This window comes from Passer montanus, unplaced genomic scaffold (assembly GCF_014805655.1).
Source record: "Passer montanus isolate IOZ18808 unplaced genomic scaffold, ASM1480565v1 scaffold99, whole genome shotgun sequence".
Lineage (NCBI taxonomy): Eukaryota > Metazoa > Chordata > Aves > Passeriformes > Passeridae > Passer > Passer montanus.
This window is the reverse complement of record NW_024375367.1, coordinates 621,618-640,950: the sequence shown is the minus strand read 5'-3', so window position 1 is coordinate 640,950 and position 19,333 is coordinate 621,618. Positions and strand designations below refer to the sequence as shown.

General features: G+C 38.2%; 1 protein-coding gene across 2 annotated transcripts in view; it reads right to left on the bottom strand.

The window, feature by feature from the left end:
* The window catches only part of TRPC4 (transient receptor potential cation channel subfamily C member 4), a 132,628-nt gene that overhangs the window by 75,347 nt on the left and 37,948 nt on the right, over window positions 1-19,333 (bottom strand). For both annotated transcript variants that reach the window (XM_039696648.1, XM_039696647.1), the window contains one exon: window positions 6,408-6,812. In XM_039696648.1, coding sequence (XP_039552582.1) covers window positions 6,408-6,785 — 378 coding nt within the window. In that variant the 5' untranslated portion in view covers window positions 6,786-6,812. The remainder of the gene's footprint in view (window positions 1-6,407; window positions 6,813-19,333) is intronic.

The window sequence follows — 19,333 nt, the reverse complement described above, 5'->3', positions numbered from 1 at the left end:
TTTCTCCATCAGGGCCCACCGTCACCAGGAGGAAGTGCAACCCTGACATAGGAGCTTTTCTCATATACACACCATTGGGCTGTGTGGCAATGCAGGACTGGGCAAATTATATCCCATGAGACTTGGAAAGAAAACAATGGTCCAAAGCTGCCTAAATGCTCTGCACATGTTGTGGGAGACTGAGACTGAAACTGGGTTACAAGTGCAGCTCCAAAGCAGAGCACTGGCTTCATCTCAGGACCCTGTGACTCCTCAAAGGTCAATTTCAAGAAGTCTAAAGATACTGAGAGACATTAAAAGAACAGAGAGGATGATGTGGCCGCATGTAGGGAATCTCCTAGGAGATAGGAACTCTGTCAGGCCTGATAGGAGCCCTGTCAGAAGAGCAACATCTAAGCTGTCAGTATTTCAGGAATGGAAAATGACTCTTCAGCCTCTGTGCTACTTTCATGATGCTTCCTGACTTTTCACTTTTAGACTTTGTTTCTGGGAATGCTGCCAGACTAAAGGCACTTTGCCTGCAAAGCTGTCTAGCCTTGTTGTCCACATCCATTCCCAGATAGCTTAGGTGAGGGCCTAAACATCCATAGAGGAGTCTGTTCCACTGGCCTAGAACCTATACTGTACAACATCCTTAACACTTCCTCACACAGGACCATTCCCTCATCCTAGCTGTTCTTTTGCAGTCTTTCATTCTCTCCAGAACTACTTAGCAACTGATTAAAAAAACCCCAAACATCAAATGTTGAGAGATATTTTGGCATAAGATCAGTCACTGTTTTTTTTTTCTGATGAGAATTGCATCAGTAGATTCAAGCAAAAGACAACTTGTATTATTGTCCTCTTCTTTTCCACCTTCCAAAACTCCAAATAATTATCAATCATATACATGAGTGAAGATTGATGAAATATAACTTTAGCCTTTGACAGTAAAACAATGCCCTTTCCCTCCCTACCTCCCAAAAAGTCCCACAATAGCAAGCTTTTACCAATCACCTGATAACTCCTCCCGTCCAAGAGTTCACAACAGCTGCTAGCACACTGAATTCAGCATTCCTGAATTCACATCTGGTTTGCCAGACATCAGAGCTGCAATCTTCTTACACATGAATTCTCAACTCACCCATCTTATCCAGATGCCATTCCTTGTAACAGCACAAAACCACAGCTTGCCGTGGTTACCTCTGCCACCAAATATTTACCTCCTTCCTTTCATTTCTTTCCCTACAAATAAAGGCTAGAACATATCAAACCTAAAGTCTACCATGACCAGAGAGAATACTAGAGTGCCCTCCATACTGATGAGGAAGGGTTGCTCACAGTCTGTCTAAAGAGAAAATGATAACCTAAATACTGAATCTTTCAGTCCTTCAGAAATGTCTCTATATTTAAAATTTCAGAGGTTTGGGGTTTCGTCTCTTTTAATAAATATTTTTTCCCAAATATTTAGACAACAGATTGAACTCACCCTTTCTTGGTCCTTTGAGAAATTGCCAGGAAAATCCATGAAACCCAACAAAACAAAGTTGTATATGCCATGGACTTGCATTTTTAGAGGCTGACACATTGACAAGCTGAAGCCTGGCTTCCTGGCTTGGCTTTGGCAGATTAAGTAGAGGCAGGGCTTTTGCATAAGGTAGTTTATGATGTGACTTTACTGCTTGTCCTGGGACAGCAAAAGGTCTCTGAGTGTTGCTGCATGTGGATATAGTTTATTTTCAGCTTCCTACTTCCAGCACTATGCCAGTGATTTCTACTTTTCTCTGCCAGGCACATATTACAGTGATCCCTGCCCCAAAGTTCTCCTTCCTCAAGCAATTCCTTTATATTTGCAAATGCCAGTCTGGCATTAGCTCAATATTTTTTTCAGACATCTGCACATCTATCCCTAGAGTGTCCATCCATTAAAAACACCCTCAAGTATCACAAGACTGACATATAAGAGTGAACAGAAGGCATAAAAGCACTGTCATGTGCTTTTTTCTGCTAGTCAGACAATGCTGTAAGCACTGCAGTCAGGTTTCCAAGCCCCAAAGCAAGTCTGTCAGCTAATACAATGCTACGTGGATTCAAGTCTAGGAACTGAGATCTCAGCTTCACTTAGGTGATTTGCAGCATCCTTAGAAGGCAGCTACACCTCTGCTTCAGTCTACCCTGAATGTACACAAATATCTCGATGGCCAACACCCCAGGTAATGAGCAATGCCTGGGTTCCTTAAGCAGTAGAACACACTATGATTTAGATAAAAGTATTAATTTTTTTATGCTGCCTAGCCCCCTGCCCATCTGTGGATGCTGCATGCAATTTAAAAGACAAAAATGTTTTCTGCAGATACTAAATTTAAAAGAACAACTTTTTCCCCCCCCCTCTTAATTTGGCATTCAGCTATCCATCAGGGTAAGCAACAAGTCACTTGGCAGATAATTCAGCACATATGGCTTTGAAGAATGGTAATTTAAAAGTACTTGGACAAGTTTCCTCAACTCATTCACATTAATTTGTGCTATTCTCTTTTACTTGTGCTCTAGCAGCTGGTACAGCTAAAAAAGTATAGAAAATATAATGAATATAATGCAAGTGGTAAAAAACTCCTTTTCATGATTTGGATTAATGTATAGTGCAAAAACCTCTCTCAAAAACTGAGAAACAGAAGGAGTTCAAAGACAATTCAAAACTATTAAACCCACATGCCTCATCTGTAGTCACCAGGTGGCACCAGATGTATCCCTGTATTGGTAATTAGGATAAAACCATTGCAACCTATGTGGTCTTTGAAATGCTGAGCCCATCACACACGGCTATTAGGCAGAGCCAGCAGCTGAATGATCAATAGACTACAGAGTTTAGATCTAACTTCAGCGAGATCTGAACACTGTGTTATAGTTTGGGGGTTTGGCAGGTGGGGTCTGTTTGTTTTATTGGGGTTTCGCTAGGGTTTTTTGTTATTGGAGTGATTTTTTTGGTCTGTTTTGTTCTGGTGGGGTTTTTTGTTTGGTTTTCTTTTGTGTTTTTTTGTTTCTTTTAGGAGAAAGTGTAAATTAAGATCAGTGGCATCTCCTAAATTGGAGATATTGGTTATAAAACTTTTCCAAAAATGCAAAAACAGATTACTTTAACTAAATGCATTGATTCCTGGTCAGAATTAATATATTGTTACACTTTTCCCCTTTTCTTTTGCAACACTTAAAATGTTTAAAGCATTAAATTTTGGAGGATAACCAGTTCTTTAAAAAGATACATTCCAGCAGTCCTGAAGAATTGTAGCTTTCTGCTGATACAAGAGGACATTTTCTTCTACCTTTCTGACAATGACAGTGAGAACTTTAATTATATAAGAAATTTTATATTTAAAAATTATTTCGTTTTACAAATATAGCTACATTATTGTATGAGGTGAAGCTGAAATTAGCTATGCATCATACATAGGATATTATCTCATGAATATAAAAAAAAATAGTGAGAGCTAATTCATTTACTTGTGAATCATATCAGTTTTTTTCCAGAAATTCAATGTTCATAACTTTATCACTAATGAAATATTTGGGAAACTGTTTCTTGTGCTTGGAAGTATTTAAAAAGGTGTTTTTAGTTCCATTATTAACTGTCTTCTGTGGAAATAAAATTTTTCATCAGGGACCAAAAAAAAAAACCAACAAAAAAAAAAAAAAAGCAGAAAAGGGTTGACCTCATTGAATCAATGGCAAAACTCCCACTAACTTCAAGGGACCAGAACTTTACCACATATGACCAGATTTATTCAAAGAAGGAAAACCAAACAGCCAAAGATATCATGTTACTAAAAGCACAGAGTCTAAAAATGAATCGTTGTCTAAACAATATATCAAATATTTACAAATACCAGTAAACAAAAAGTAGAGTTGTAATTTGAAATAGTTTCAAAAGAAACTTGAAGGGAGAAAACAACTTGAAGGAAGAAAAAAATATATAATAAAATTATGTAATTCTGAGTTTTCATATTTTATCTCTTTATCACACTGGAATGATTTTTCAGCCAGAAGGTACTTTTTTATTATACTACATTCATTGTGGCTTTACTGCAAAAATGCCATTGGCATTTACATCCTCTTCAGCATGCCATGTTCCTAAAAATGAACCAGTGTGATCAGTGTATTATTACACACCTGACACCTGTAGAAGCTTAATTGTTTTTGGGATCCCCAGTGCACACAACATGCGAACATGCGTAAGCAACCTATTAGTTAAAAAGCCATTTTTATAAGCGTGGCTTGCAATCAGTGTTTGTAGTGGCAATGGGCAAACCTAGCCTTCTACAGACACAAAAGAAGATGTCTCTGTTCAAATGATTCATTATTATTCTTCACACTTTACAGTAAGACCCCCAGCAAGTGTAACAAGGGAAACCCAGAAAGTGTAGCAGGAGCAGCACTCTTCACACCAGCCAGCAGTGGACTCTGGCACAGAAACAACATGCTTAAGCTGCAGCACAGAGAAGGATCCTCTAGATTGGAGCAAAGCAGTTCCTGGATAATTTAACATGGTAGTATTCACACAAAAAGTAAGTTTATCTTTTGTCTGCTATAGCATGAAGCTTGCCTAATACAAGTTTTACTGTTTGTATTCAAGCATTTCCATTACAGCAGCTGTGGCACATACAAAAATACAGTCCTGAAAGTCTGAAGAACAGTCTGAAATTAGGCAGCTATTGTAAAGTGACTTTGTAGACTCCCAATGCCAAAAAGTGTTTTATTCTGTCTTAAAAAAAGTAACTGATAAAGACAGCAGGAGGAGCTCTCCAGGGATCTCCATTTCTCTCCATTGTCAAGGGCAGCCCAGGGAGCCAGACCAGAGATGAAACACACCTTTGGATGGCTACCACCAAATGGCATGAACTCTGCCCTGCAAGTGGCAACTTCCACTATAGAGGCTGCATAATGGAGACACAGGGGTTCTAACTGGTTTGGGATGGGGCTGTGCACTGATCCTTCAGGATCTTGGTACACTGCACTAAGAAATTCCTATGTGCTGTATTCTCATCTGCACTATCAGTTCAGGAATCATTAAATGAGACAAACATGAATATAGTTTTCTTCCCTTTCTCTGACATAAATCTGTTGTCATTTTACATGAGCTCTGCTTTTACTGCCTAGAAGAAAAGGCAGGAACACACATTTGCAGGAAGACCTAGTATATCTCTTTCTTTTCATAACAAAGAAGCATAGAATTAATGTTATTTTATCAGCAAAAATTATACTTCTTACCTATTATCTGCAATTCTATCCATGGCAAGTACATTATACTGTAATTTAAGTATATTAGATGTATTATCTGTAAAAAGGTTGTAATAATTTCAACATACTATTCATTGAAATACATTAATGGCATACCTATAACACACAAAAATTGAAATTGATGAAAATAGAATACAATAGTATAACTACTTTTAAGGTTTTTCTTCCTAGAAGAGTCCTAGGAATATCAGAATTTATGGGCTATGTTATCCTGTCTCCACTGTTTTCTTAAAATGAGAAAGATTTGCAAGAGACTAGGTAATTCCCAGAGATGTCTCAAAGCAGTTCAAGGGAAAGCAGAGTAGGTATCAGATCATGAATGAGACTATACGTAATGATTTTTTCCTTTGAGAGAAGACCAGCAGGAAGGGAGGGAAGTCTGCACCTTTTTAGTTGTCCTTTATAGGCTGGATGACTACTTGAGACAGGACTGAAGTTCTGATCAACTGGGTCATGTCCACCATGACCTTTGCCTTTCTGAGTTGGGATATGATGACCTCTACATGGATGGGTTAAAACATTCATTGACTTTCATGGGAGTTTCATAATTAATTCAAATGGACTACATATTAAGATTACTATTCTCTTTTGAATTATTTGTTTCTTTGAATGATTAAAGATTTCCCAGCCATATCTGCAGGAATAATATTATACAGAGGGGAGTTATGGGAAAGACAAGGAGAGACTTTTAACCAAGGCCTGTAGTGACAAAAAAAGAGGTAATAGTTTAAACTGAAAGAGGGTAGGTTTAGTATGAACAAAAGGAAGACATTTTTTACAGTTAGGGTGGTGAGACACAGGATAAGGCTGCCCAGAGAAGTTCAGGGTGTCCTGTCCCTGGAAGTGTTCAAGATCAGGTTGGATGGAGCTTTGAGCAGCCTTGTTTAAGAAAAGATATCTCTGCCCATGACAGGATGTTGGAACAAGACTTGAAGGTCTTTCTGATTCAAAACAACTTCTGACTGCATGATGTATAAACATAGATTAATACAATGCATTCAGCATCAAAGTAATTGATTTTCTGATTTTATACTGTGTGCAAGGATGATGCTTTGTGTTTCATTTTCTTATCCCCTCTGTACAATTCTTCTCTTTACATTTGACCAGATTACAAACTCAAAAAATCCTGCACATACCTGCTTCTCTCCACTGGGTTTCTTGTGATTTAACAGCAGTTCCACGGCTCCAACCACCTCCTTCCGTATGGCATGCAACAGAGCGTCTCCCACATACACGTTAAAACTTAAGAGCAGCTCAATGAGCTCAAGGTTCTCATTTTCAATTGCAATAAGGAGTGCAGTTCTTCCCAGGGGATCAATGCAGTTAATATTGATCTTGAAATAAATTTCTGCCTCCTCCAAAGCTTTCTTTACACTGGCATAATCTCCTTTCTCCACGGCATTCAGGTAGGCTTTCTCTGAATGAGACAGTTCGGATTCTGCCCGCACAATGCGAAGAGGGATACGATCTCTGTAGGGAGCATTGACGCTTCTTTTGTAGTAGAACTGGGCCATATTTTATGCCATTCTAATACTTTGTCTCTGCAACATGAAAATAAAGACAAAATCAATAATTGAGCTTGGGGGTATGGTGCACCAAATTAATATTTGCTGTATGTAAATATTTAAAATTCATACTAGAAAGTGATGTTGCAACATTTTTCATCAATAGAACATGTAAGCAAAAGTGGAAGTCAAAACACTGCTTATTTGTAACTTACCAATTAAAAGCATATCTGTCAGAATACCATTTGCTTATATGCTTTTTTAAAACCTGTGGCAAACAAGAAATTATATGATACAACATAGTTTACCACCAAAAGTGTAGCTTCACTTCGTCCTTAATTTCTTCATTCAGTTCTGCAAGGACTTAAGGAGCACAGTCGCCTGTCCAAAAACACTGTAAAGTCATCAGAAAGACTTTGACATGGGAAAAGCACAGACAGGATGGCGACCACCCCAAATCTGACAGAGGAGAGATCTGGTTAGTACATCCTGGTAGATGCATCCAGACAAAAATTTCCCACTGCAGCAAACTGTGCAGAGAAGCAATTGCTCATACACATATCACTGGTCAAAAAAAGATGACCCCAAGTTATGGGAAAAATAGCATCTACGGCCACCAATGATCACTAAAGCCTCCCTCCATCCCTCAAATATGCCTCTGTGGGTAATTTGAACTTGGACTGTAGGATAAACCACTACTGCAGGGACCTGAGATAAGTTAAAGGTGGTACTATTGTCCAAGTGTTGTCTCTGATCTAGGGGGAAGTTAACAAAGCCTGGGGAGAAGAATGGATCACTGCTAATGGACATAAAGAATGTAGACTTTATGGGCAACAAAGAAAGGCAATTCAAAAACTGTGCTGAAATCAACTCCAACTGGGTAGAAAGTAATTCCGATGGAGAGATCTTCTCTGACATCCTGCAACAACCTATGTGTTGCTTGAGGATTGTGTGTGGACAACTAAATACAGCTTTTACATCTTTCCAGTCCTGCTCAAATACCCTGACTTTTCAGTGGCAGGCACAGACTGCACAGTTCAGTGGTGAGCTTCCCTACTAAGATTTTGATTCAATCTCATATGCTATTAGAAAAACATTCACATGAAATGTTTTTCCAACCAGAGCTTACTAACTTATAAATTAAAACACAGAACTTAAAAGGAAAAACAAATCCATAGGAGATAAATTTCCAAGGACTGGTAGATAACAGTCACAGTTTTGACTCTGAACTACTCAGTTCTAAACTAGAATTAATACTGAATCATAACAGCCATAAAACAACACTAAAGCCTTACTTATAGTAAAGCATATATTGTCTGTGCTTTTATTCTGTATATTTTATTAGAGGACTTTGCAAAACAAAATTCCTTCTAACAAAATGATTTTCTCCCGGTTCTATCCTCCACCTGGAAAAAAAAAAAAAAAGAAAAAGAAATGAAAGGGGGCAAGAGGAAAGAGAAAAAATTGACCTCAAAGAACAAGGTCCACAAAAAATATCTTCCTCTGCTGTTCAACTGGAGGTTGAACCTTATTAAAGAAAGAACTACAGCTTCTTTTCCTTTTCCCAGCTGATAATGCAAGCTGCATTAACCCACTGCCTTTTCCTCCATTTTCTTCAGTCATTAAAACAAAATCTCTCTTGAGATTCTACAGCAAGCTATCATACATATTTTTATTATTATGAGGTTTTCATTCATTAAAAAAAAGTCACTTAACATAGTGAGGAACATAGTAATTAATCTGCTCCCCCTTTTCTTAAGTAGTGCAATGAGAGATATGTACAAAGGCTGTTACTGAGTTGTTTTCTTTATTTTGCAGAGCAGATCAACACAGCTTGACATAGGCAGGAAAAGGTAAAGAAGACATACGAGAAAGAACTCTCTTCCACATCCATATACAGGAGCTGAGGAATTGCAATCCTTTGCAAGATGTTTCCCAGTTTTCCCTACAGGATGGTATCAGTCTACAGTCTGGGTTACTAGAGGTTGCTCAGTCTGTGGATTGTGCTCTGTTAATCTCACTCTAAGTAAAATAAAGTTCATATCCATTGCACAATTTTGTACCCCTGGGACAGACATCACATTCTTAATGCACTGTATTTTATCACTTTGCTTTTCATTTTTTTCATTTCAAAACTGGAAGCTCAGTACAAGAAGGTAAAAATTTTTATGTTCAGATCCAAATTAACAGACATAAATGTAGTTCACAAGAAGGCATCTCCAAGAAAGGTGGACTGCCATATTCCATGGACAGGCACGGACACTTTGAGTTTCATACCCATGTTCCCAAACTCAAGCAGATTGGGTGCTGGATGTGGAAGGGCGTCCTGCCTGACTCCAGCTGCCACCTGACAAAGACAGGTCTCAACACAGGCTCTATTTCATATCTGTCAGCAGATGCTAAGTTAACTCACAACAATATACACACATTATTCAGTTTTTTACTATTTACAGAGTTCCCCAAGACCCCTGAAGAAAACTGAGAGACTGCAACGGGGCGGGGTGTTAATGCTAAAGGCTTCTCGCTCTTGAAAGCACATGAATAAAAAGATCATTGTCTCCACATTTATTGTGAGAAAAAACATGAATTAACTTGTATCAATGAAACTGGGTATCAGAGATGTTTACTGTAGAAGAAGAGTACAGTCACCTACAGATGGGATCTATCATGATTTCATGAGAATGATTTAGGGGTTTCTTGTTTCTTTGTTTCTTTGTTTTTATTTTAGGTCTGATGAAGATCTTTTGCTACTTCACTGTAAGCCATAAGGAAAACACTTGTTCAAACCTTTTTTGTCTACCTTTTCATGATTCTTGAGAAGTTGATCTAAATTTAGTTTGTCTCTTTTAGAAGAGACATATTAAACACACATTTTCATTCTTTTAAATAGCTGTCACCCACTAATATCTATTTGTTGCCTGCATCAATTCTTGAAAATAATTACCTATAAATAAAGTTTTGTCATAAGTAAAGAAAGAGGAGGTCAAATACACAGGGCCAGTGTGAGAAGGATGAAAGAAAAAGAAATTACAGTACAAACTTATGACAAGTGTAATTGTAGTTTCTACAGAGTCCATATACTTGACATATAATAAAAATACTTCAGAGAAGAAATGAAGACAAAATACTTTATATGGTGCTTCCTGCTGTGCCATGGAAATAGCAGCAGCACCTGAGCAGAAGAAATGGATAAAAAAAAAAATCATAATACTTTGATGGAAAAGTGATTCTTATGAGAAAATATATTTTTCTAAGAGGCAGTTTTGTTTGCACCTGCTACAGACCAGTATTTCAAATTATATGGGACTGTTTCTTTCATATTTTTTTTTTTTCAGGGAGGAATGGTAACATTCCTCCTTCTTTGCAAATCTTTACCCTTTCCACTCTATTATTATTAATAATTGCATATGTCTTAAGAAAAGCCATAAATAAATTTAAAAAATTGAATTTTTTTTCTGCTGCTGTATCATTGTGTATATGAGACAGACATATTATGTATATATATATACAGACATATTATAATCCCAGGCACACAGATATTTCCCCATCAAAGCTCAAGAACAACTGCAATTAGATTTCCTTGGCATTTATTCAACCATATTTGCTTCCTCTACATATATGATCATATCCTCCCTATCTTTCCAGAGGACCCTGACTTTCACTTCCTTTGCTTGCTGTCCCCCTACCCCAAAACCAGGTGCGAGAGGAAAATTGGAGTGAGCCACCAGCAGGCACCAAGGGTCTCGGTGACAAGCCACCTGTAGTACTGCTCACAGAAGTACTGCAAACCTTCCAGAGACACAGAGAGACCCCAGGACACATCTCGTTCAGCAAATGGGCAGTGGGAGGGATACAGATGTGCTTCTTAGTATCCACATGTGCAACTTCTGAAACCCTCACTGACAAAACCCTTCTAAAGATACTCCATTTCCAATGCTGACCACTATTACTATAGCATTATAATATATATAGATAGATAGAAAAATATAGCATTATCCTAGATAGCTTCTTCTATATCATCAAAAGCACACTTCTGATTTTGCTTGAGTTTGTTTTGCCAACTATTTTCATTTAAAAAAAAAAGTGAAACTTCACTAGCAACTATGGCATCACCCTGCTCAGAACCAGAACATTTATGACAAGTGAATAACGTGCTGATTTCTCTGTGATCTTCTGAAACTATTTTATATGCATTTTTCATGGCAAAGGAAAGTTTCTGACATTTTCTAGGTTCACGAAAGTATGAAACTTTTCTTTCAAAAATAGATCTGTGACATACCAGCTTTAATCTGACACAGAATGCTATATGATACACAGTAAAAATGATGTTCAAAGAGAATTTTGGAACGTGAGACTAGCTCTGATAAATCCCAGTCCAGATGAAACATAAAGTTCCTTCTCTGTCAGTCACCAGAACAGACTGTTTCATTTCAACAAGAACAAAAGAATTGCAGATAAGCTTTTGATTTCTGAACCCAGCATTAGTCCAGATACTGCCTTATGACCAAACACCTAGACAGCAACTTTAACATGCACTAGCACTGAGGTCAAATGGATAGCCTGTGTCCATACAACATACTTCATCCGAAAGAGGACAGCTGAATGAGAACTGCCTTCTGGGGATAATCTGGGGCCCATGCTAACTCCTACACTGTGCCTGGAAAGTGTGTAGGAAGACGTAATTGTATTGAGCCAGCAGTTGGATTGATTCCAGGGACTGCTCGAACAACTTTGGCTGCAGGTGATGGAGTTTCACTGATCATGCCTGCCTTCTAGCACTGCTTATTTACAACTGTTATAGCTGGCAATACAGTATGTGGGGTCCTCAGCTGAAAGTATTTTTTCATTGCTAGAACTTCAGTCAGTTTCAGATTTGAAAGCTAACAACAGCAGAAGCAGCAATTTGGACTGATTTACACATGCAGGATGTAAAGTGAATAACTCAGTATAGTGTACATTCCCTATAAGGCTGTTAATTTGGAAAAGAGGTAAACCTCTTGGTTTTGCTCTGGTTTAAAATGCCCCATAATCAAAGTTTCAGTAAAGCAAAGAATGACCTAGTACACAACTGTAGTGGATGATGGGAAGCAGGCTGCCATGTCATCTGCTTACTGGTGTTCTGGCTTCACAGTCAGGAAGGCAGCACATCATCTACAAAGAACAACTTTGTGCATCCAAGGTATAATGGTTATATGGTGGATCAAACTCCACCAGCATTTTAAGTCAGCATCTTAACAGATCAAGACCTAGGCAAGTCTGAGTCTGAGACACTGAATGTGTAAACCTCTGATGAGGTGACATAGATTACTCTACTTTGATGGTTTTTTGTAAGAGACAGGATGTTTGGGGAGAGTTTAAACCATGGTGCTTCACATATAGACATAAATATGCTCTGTAAGTTTACTTAATGCCAAATGGGAGAAAACTTTTACCTTCTAGGGCTGATGTTACACCAAATCTTAGTTGAGAATGACAGATTCTTATAACAGTGACCTTTAAAGTCTACAAGAATACTATCAGACTGGAGTTTGAGAAATACCAAAATATAAATAAAAGACCATTGAAAGACATTAGATATTACTACCAGATCTTAGAGGTGTAAGATGATTTGGGGTCAAGCATACAGTATTGGAAATCTGTTTATTTTTTCAAATAAGAGATATTTGAGAGGTATTTGTATCTTCAAATACACCTGAAACTGATCTTTATTTCATTTACCCTATGGGCAAAAACCTGATAGCTCATCCATGAGAAAAAAAAAAAAAAGAGCATCACTAGGTCACAGAAGTACCATTCTATGACAATATTAAATTAGTTCATCTTTCATCTTTCCAGTTTATTTAAACTGGAAAAAGGCACTCTTCAGAAAAATACAAGATGCATGGTTACCTCTTACTGATGGGTAGCAGTACGCAAACGTCCTCAGGAGTCCGTGGGAATGACCTTGAAGCTTGAACTATTTGTTCTTGCCCAGAGGGAAACAGTGACGTGTTTAAACCTGCTACCAGAGCAAAGCAGAGAAAGACTGCTTTCCACCGACTGACATGAACTTGTTCTTTGAAATGATGGAGCATGAATGATGCCAGTCCAGCCTACACACAGTAGGCAGCCAGTTTATGGTGGGAAGGACAGGGAAGGCAATAACACAGATAATGATCTTAATGAGTGACTGCAACATCCAGCTGAGTTGACCTTCCTGTCTCCTTGGCTGGTGTTATTCTCCTGGGTAAATTCAAGGAGCTCTCCAAAATAGTTTTCAAGATAAAAGTACTTCAGTGTCATCTGGCTATACAGGAGGCTGCCTTCCAGCATTTCCAACAGTAGCACTGACCTAATGCTCTGTGGATGTGATCCTGCAGCAGCCACACAGCACGGCAACATTTCTCAGGGGACGTGGGGAGTGGGCTGTCCCTGCTCATGGAAAGGGTGGGTGGTCTTTCTCCAAATGAGAAGAGGGAGAAGAAACCTGTACACAATCTGTTGAGAAAAGGGTTGGGCAGAAAGGGTCTGACTAAGCAAGTTCACTTGAAGAGGAAAGGATGCAGATTAGGTTGGGAGACACAGGACACAAGCATTACTTGTGGGAATTATGCTACAAGTATTAATGACTTTGCTAAGTTTCAGGGTATGTTTTCACACAGAACCACATGTCTTCCCATGCTTCCTATGATGAAGTACAAGGCAGTATGCACTTTGGCTAGAAAAGGGAGAGTTTGGGCAGACTGCCCAAATACTTTTAGTGAAGACTTGCTAATAAAAACACTGCTCTGTGGGTCCATTTTCAGATGTACAAGCTAAGCCAGTCTGAGAATAAGTTAAAACACTTTTCAAGTATTTAGGGCCAATAGAGAGCCAGCTGTGAAGAGATTTGTGTTCATACATATATCCTCACATAAGCATTTTAGTACTGGCTGCTGCCCTCAGACTGGTATGTGTATTTTTGTGGGGAGCCTTGAAAGAGGCTGAACCTAGAAAAAACCACAAAAGCTGCCAATAAATAAAGGCTAGTTAGGGAAAACTGTTCAAGTTTTGGAATTTATTGGTCGTTTTCCACCCACATCCTCTGTGGTTCCACTCTCACACTATTTAGAGACACTTCAGTTGGTGTATTTTAATAATTTTACTAAAAGACTTCATGAAAATGAAATCAGGAAAATTTATTAGCTGAGCTCACATACCATAATAATCCAAAAACTCAAGTAAAAATAATTATAATGTTCAATTAAACTGAAATCAAACTGACATCAAAGCAAACCATTTAAACTCAATAGCAAAGAATGTTCCACAATTTTGTTAGTTAGACAACACAAAATATAATTATACAAGTCTATAAGAAGATCACCCATTAGTAATAAACCCCAATGAAAGAATTTTATTGAAATCAGTCAAATCTATAATTTGGTTGGTTAATTTGTCTAACAGTGAAACCTCTTTATTATCTGGACCAAAGCTTGACAAAAATAACAGCATTTTTTTTCCTCAAGAAGTTGTACACTTATGTGATGACTAACCCCTTCCTGCCCTTGTAGCAATAAAGACTTCAAAGTGACAAGCCCTATTTCCCAGAAGCCATAAAATGACAGTTTCATGTCAGTCAGGACCTTTAAATGTATAGTACAGAACATGCCCTAATGAATAACTTGACAAGGTATTACATAAGGCTGCTAAAACCCTTAGTAACATTTCTTTCCAGAAATTTGCCTGCCTGGCCAAATTGTCATTTATACGTATGTCCAAATAACAATTCCGGATTAAAAGTCTCTGGTTAAATTACTACAAGAGTGACAAATATAAATAGTAACAATAAGAGAATTCCCATTGCTAGGGAGTGATGGCACCAGAAAGCTGTCATACAGATTCCCTGGCTGACAAAAACATGTCTATTACAGTGCTCTATAGCTCTGTGACCCAGCCGCAATTATGTGAGATCGGTAATAGCTCAAATACTTTGAGCACCCTTCAGGAAGTTTGTATATTTTTGTGTGGGAGAATGTCAGAAGAAGGCACATCACTGTATTACAACACAAAAACTTTAAAAATAGATCACCTGAAAATCTGAACAACAAATCTATCTCCTCAACACTTCCTTATGAACTGCTTTCTGAAGGATTATATAACATCTCTTCTCCTCAATAATGAATCTGCTCCCAGGCATATAATAATTTCAGCATCTTATTCACAGAAAAAATACATTTGACTGATAATAAAATAGGAAATAATTGATACAGAAAACTTTCATTGTGAAAAATGCATCTTGTCAATATTTCCAACAGGCAGAAGATTAATTCTGCACTCTTTTAGCCAAGGTTTTTACTCATCTACTTTAAAAAATAATCATCCAGATTTATGTCTGGAAATAGCGAGTAAACAACTTCATTTTGAGGCACCTGAGTTATGCTTTCTTCATCTTAAGCCAGAGGGTACAAGTTCATCTAAACACAAGCCAGTCTAACTTGGATTCTTATTGTAGGAATACGTCCTTGGCAAGAAAACCAAATAAAAGCTGAAGAGAACAGTAAGTAATAATACTTCAGGAAAATGATAGTTGATTATCAGAAACCCTTTGAAACAGTATTTTAACTAGCAAGAAGCTCAGATGTTATGAGAGATTCACAAACATAAGCATTACTATAAATACCGCATCTGAACTCTGACATAAGGCAGGTTGAGGGAAAATCAGCATGGCTTCCTGGTCCTGAAAAACCTGAACTGGAAAAGGCTTCCTGAGCCACCAAATCCAGCCTCTCACACAGGCAACTTTCACTAACAATGTGACTCTGCAAAGATCAGACTCCTTGTCAGAAGTAGCTGGGATCCCCCTGCTTGACCCACTGCTTCTGTGAGTGGTGGTGGACAGAGACTCATTCCTCCAGCATGACAATTGGCTCAGTCGTAAATAATGTTCAGCTGTTAAGGACTGCTGACAGGATTATCTTTCTTCCAGCATAGTTGGAGAAAAAGCTATCTCTCTTTAGACTTCATTTGGCCAGGCTGCATAAATATGTCTCCTTTACAACTACAGCCTCTTCCTTGCACGTTGGTGCCACCTGAAACACCCCAGGATGCCCTATCTGTACCCAGTTTCTCTCCTGAAAAGGCACAGGTCCCCTCTAGCTCTTATGTCACACCCCAAACCCCCGGTACACTCAGGCATTTAACTAGAAACAGGTGTCTCCAAGTGGTCAGCTGAACTGAACCTTCAGATTCCTTCTAGGTTTGCACTACTCCTTTTGCCACACCACTTTTTCTGAGTGACCAAAGTGTACTTGTTACTCCAAGACACACTTTCCTGCCTTATATGATTTCAATAATTTTCTCTCTCATGTTTGGATATTTTACTTGATTAAGTTCCAGACCTATAATCAGCTTGTTTGAGACTACATCATAATCATCAATCTTTAATCTGCTGATAACCCATGTTCTTTTTTTCCTTTGCTGTTTTCAGTCAAAAAACTTCTGGTAAATGGAAAAAAAATCCTTTTTAAAAATTATTCTGTAAACACTCATGTAATTTGCACTTTTACCTAGATTAGAATAACCTTTTCTACTCTGCTTCCTGCAATAGTGGAACTGGTCTCAAGGGCAAAGCAAAAGAAAGCTCATAATACATGTACCTAATTCTGCAATGATGCATATATATAAGAACTTCTCCCAGTAATCATCTTCCTCCCCAGACCTTGAGCTTTAGTCAGTTTTCTCTACTTAGATGTATCACACAGGTCTCTGCCTCTGTTTGTTAGTAGCCAGTAAGTCTTTGACTCCATGACCCCTTGTAGTAAAGAATGTCAAATGTTCCCTGTGAACATCATGAACTCTGTATTTGAAAACTTTGTTCTAAATATATCCACCACCATCTTATTTTATAAGATAGGTGAAATATAAATATGAGCATTTCTTTCTTTTCCTTCCTTCCTTCCTTCCTTCCTTCCTTCCTTCCTTCCTTCCTTCCTTCCTTCCTTCCTTCCTTCCTTCCTCCCTCCCTCCCTCCCTCCCTCATATTTGCCTATAAAGCAAAACAAAGGCAATTATCAAGTGGCTAAAAAGAGAAGTTTTTACTGTTTACTCTTTTTCCCAAGAGAGTTGAATGACACCCACCCCTGCCTCTTACTAGTGAATATAAGAGGTAAACATTTTAGATATTAACCACATTCAGTAGTGCTATACCTCAATGCTACCTACCTAAATTTAGATAGCCTACTAAGGTTTCTAAGTTGGAATGTATGTCTTGGTCTCCTTCTAGAGCTAGCAGAAAAAGAGAAGGAAAATCCTGCTGCAAGCAATTCAATCAAATCTACATTTCTTTCTTTTGACTGACACAGCTGGGCATGAATCTAGGCCTGAGCATGTGCATTTGAGGAATTCTCTGAACCAAAGATGTTCAGAAAGTTCATTTTGATAAGAAAAAAAACCGTGCAAATAAGAAATTGCTTTTGGTCAAAACCAAATGAATACAAATGTACAAAGGAAGACAGACCCTACCCTGATTAGAAATATCAGGAAATCTCCTGATATGCAGGTGTGTGTCACTATTGTAAGCCAGATACAGCAATAATGCCAGTTATGCCTGCAATAATACAGATTATGAGACAAATTTATTTTGGAAAGGGTTCCCTTTGCAGGAAATTTATTTCTTACTCTAATACCCTTCCAAGTAAGAATACAAATACTGGCACATAAAGGAGTGCACCATGAGTTGTGGCACACTTATTTCTTACTCTAATACCCTTCCAAGTAAGAATACAAATACTGGCAAAAGGAGTGCACCATGAGTTGTGGCACATGTTCCATTTCAGATGCTGTGCTATATAACAACATATCAAACCACTGCTAGCCACGAGAAATCTCATTTAATGTCCTAAAGAAGATCACATATTCTAGGGGTATACACATACAATTCATTATAAATGGCAAGGGAAGTAATACCTACTGTTCCTTGAAACTGGTTTTATGAGAGATGAAACTGACCCCAAGCTACACAAAGAAGTTGAGCCTCAGACAGATATGTGGAAGCTGTTAACATTATTCCTCATTGTGCAGGTGTATCCTACACTCTCTGCGACCCCCAGCATGCTGACACTGCAGTTACACACTCGGTGTAGGAATTTCTTTCAAACTCAGGTGCTAGTGATGGAGCTTCCATTTGCAATTCTGTTTTTTCTTCCAAAGATGAGAGTACATACAAAGCTGAGCATAACCCAAAGATAAAACTAGCTAGTAACAAGGCCATGTACTTCTAGTAACCAATTTTGATGTTCTGATTTGAAAGTAATTATTTTATTGGCTCCATGCATCTACTAGAGTATCATTGCAAAATACACTGTTTAAAATACTAATTTTCAGTCTAAAATTACTTGTAGTTGATACTCTAGCAGACGCATGGAATCAAAAACAATGCTGGAAATCTAACAATGACTGCTAGAAATTCCATGCACAGGAGATGCATTAACTAAATAAGCAGCAGGTTATTCTGGCCTGACAGTAAGATCTTTTCCCAAAAAACAGCCTAACACACGTTCTTAGAGCAACATCCCCTCCAGCTATTGCTTCCCTGCCACTGAAGTGGTGTCCTCAGCAGGGAGCTCCACTGGTCCCTGTGGGCCGTGCTGCCCCCCAGGCTCACACTACCTACTAGGCCACCCACAGCCAGCTGGACACTGCTCACTGGGTTAGCGCCCTGATGTTCTGGGCACTACAAACACCAGTTTCTATTCAAGGAAATCTAAAATTATGGCATTCTTTCCATTGGGAATTACAGCTTCAGACATGCAATAACCCTTAACAAATAATCAGAAACAGTTAACATAATACCATCCATCATGAAAAGAGTTGGTAGTATTTTACCAGTGCTCTGAGGAGAAAAGTCAGACAAACAACTGAAAACAATTCCATTTAAAATAATTTTTTGTGAATAGAAAGAAGAGTACTTTTAGGAATGATTAAGAATCAAAAGTTTTTCTTACAGCAGCAAAACCTTCAGAGTGTCAGACATTAGGGATAGAACGTTACTAAAACATGGATCCCTCAGTTCTCTACACTCACTGCTTGGAACAAGGGGAAAAATTAAACTGCCATTGGTACATAATGTGCTTGAGTGCTCACTTACCACTGGTTGTGTAAGGAGAAGCTGACTGAGGTTTTAATATTGTTCACAGTAACAATTCTCATGGTAAAATAAGCTATTTGTTTTCCAGAGGTAGAACTGTTTCTAGACTAATCACACTCATTTGCTTAAATAGTAAGACAAATGGGACTAATTCAAGGGTAGCATAATTTAGACATTGCCTTTACAGAGTAGTCCCAAAGCTCATTGCACAGTGGCATGTCAGTGAGAACTTAATTCAGCTAATTGTCTCAAAACATAAGGTCAACCTCAAGGTAGAAATACCAGCTGTTAATAAAACTCTTCTTCTCAGAAACAATTACTCAGTTTGACTGAACAAGAGTATCTAGATCCTGCATTTTACAGATAGCAGTAAGAGTGAAAAATGTCCACCATTTTTTAGCAGTGGCTTAATGGGACCTGGCTAGAGAAGAAATCGTAACATAAAAACAACAAG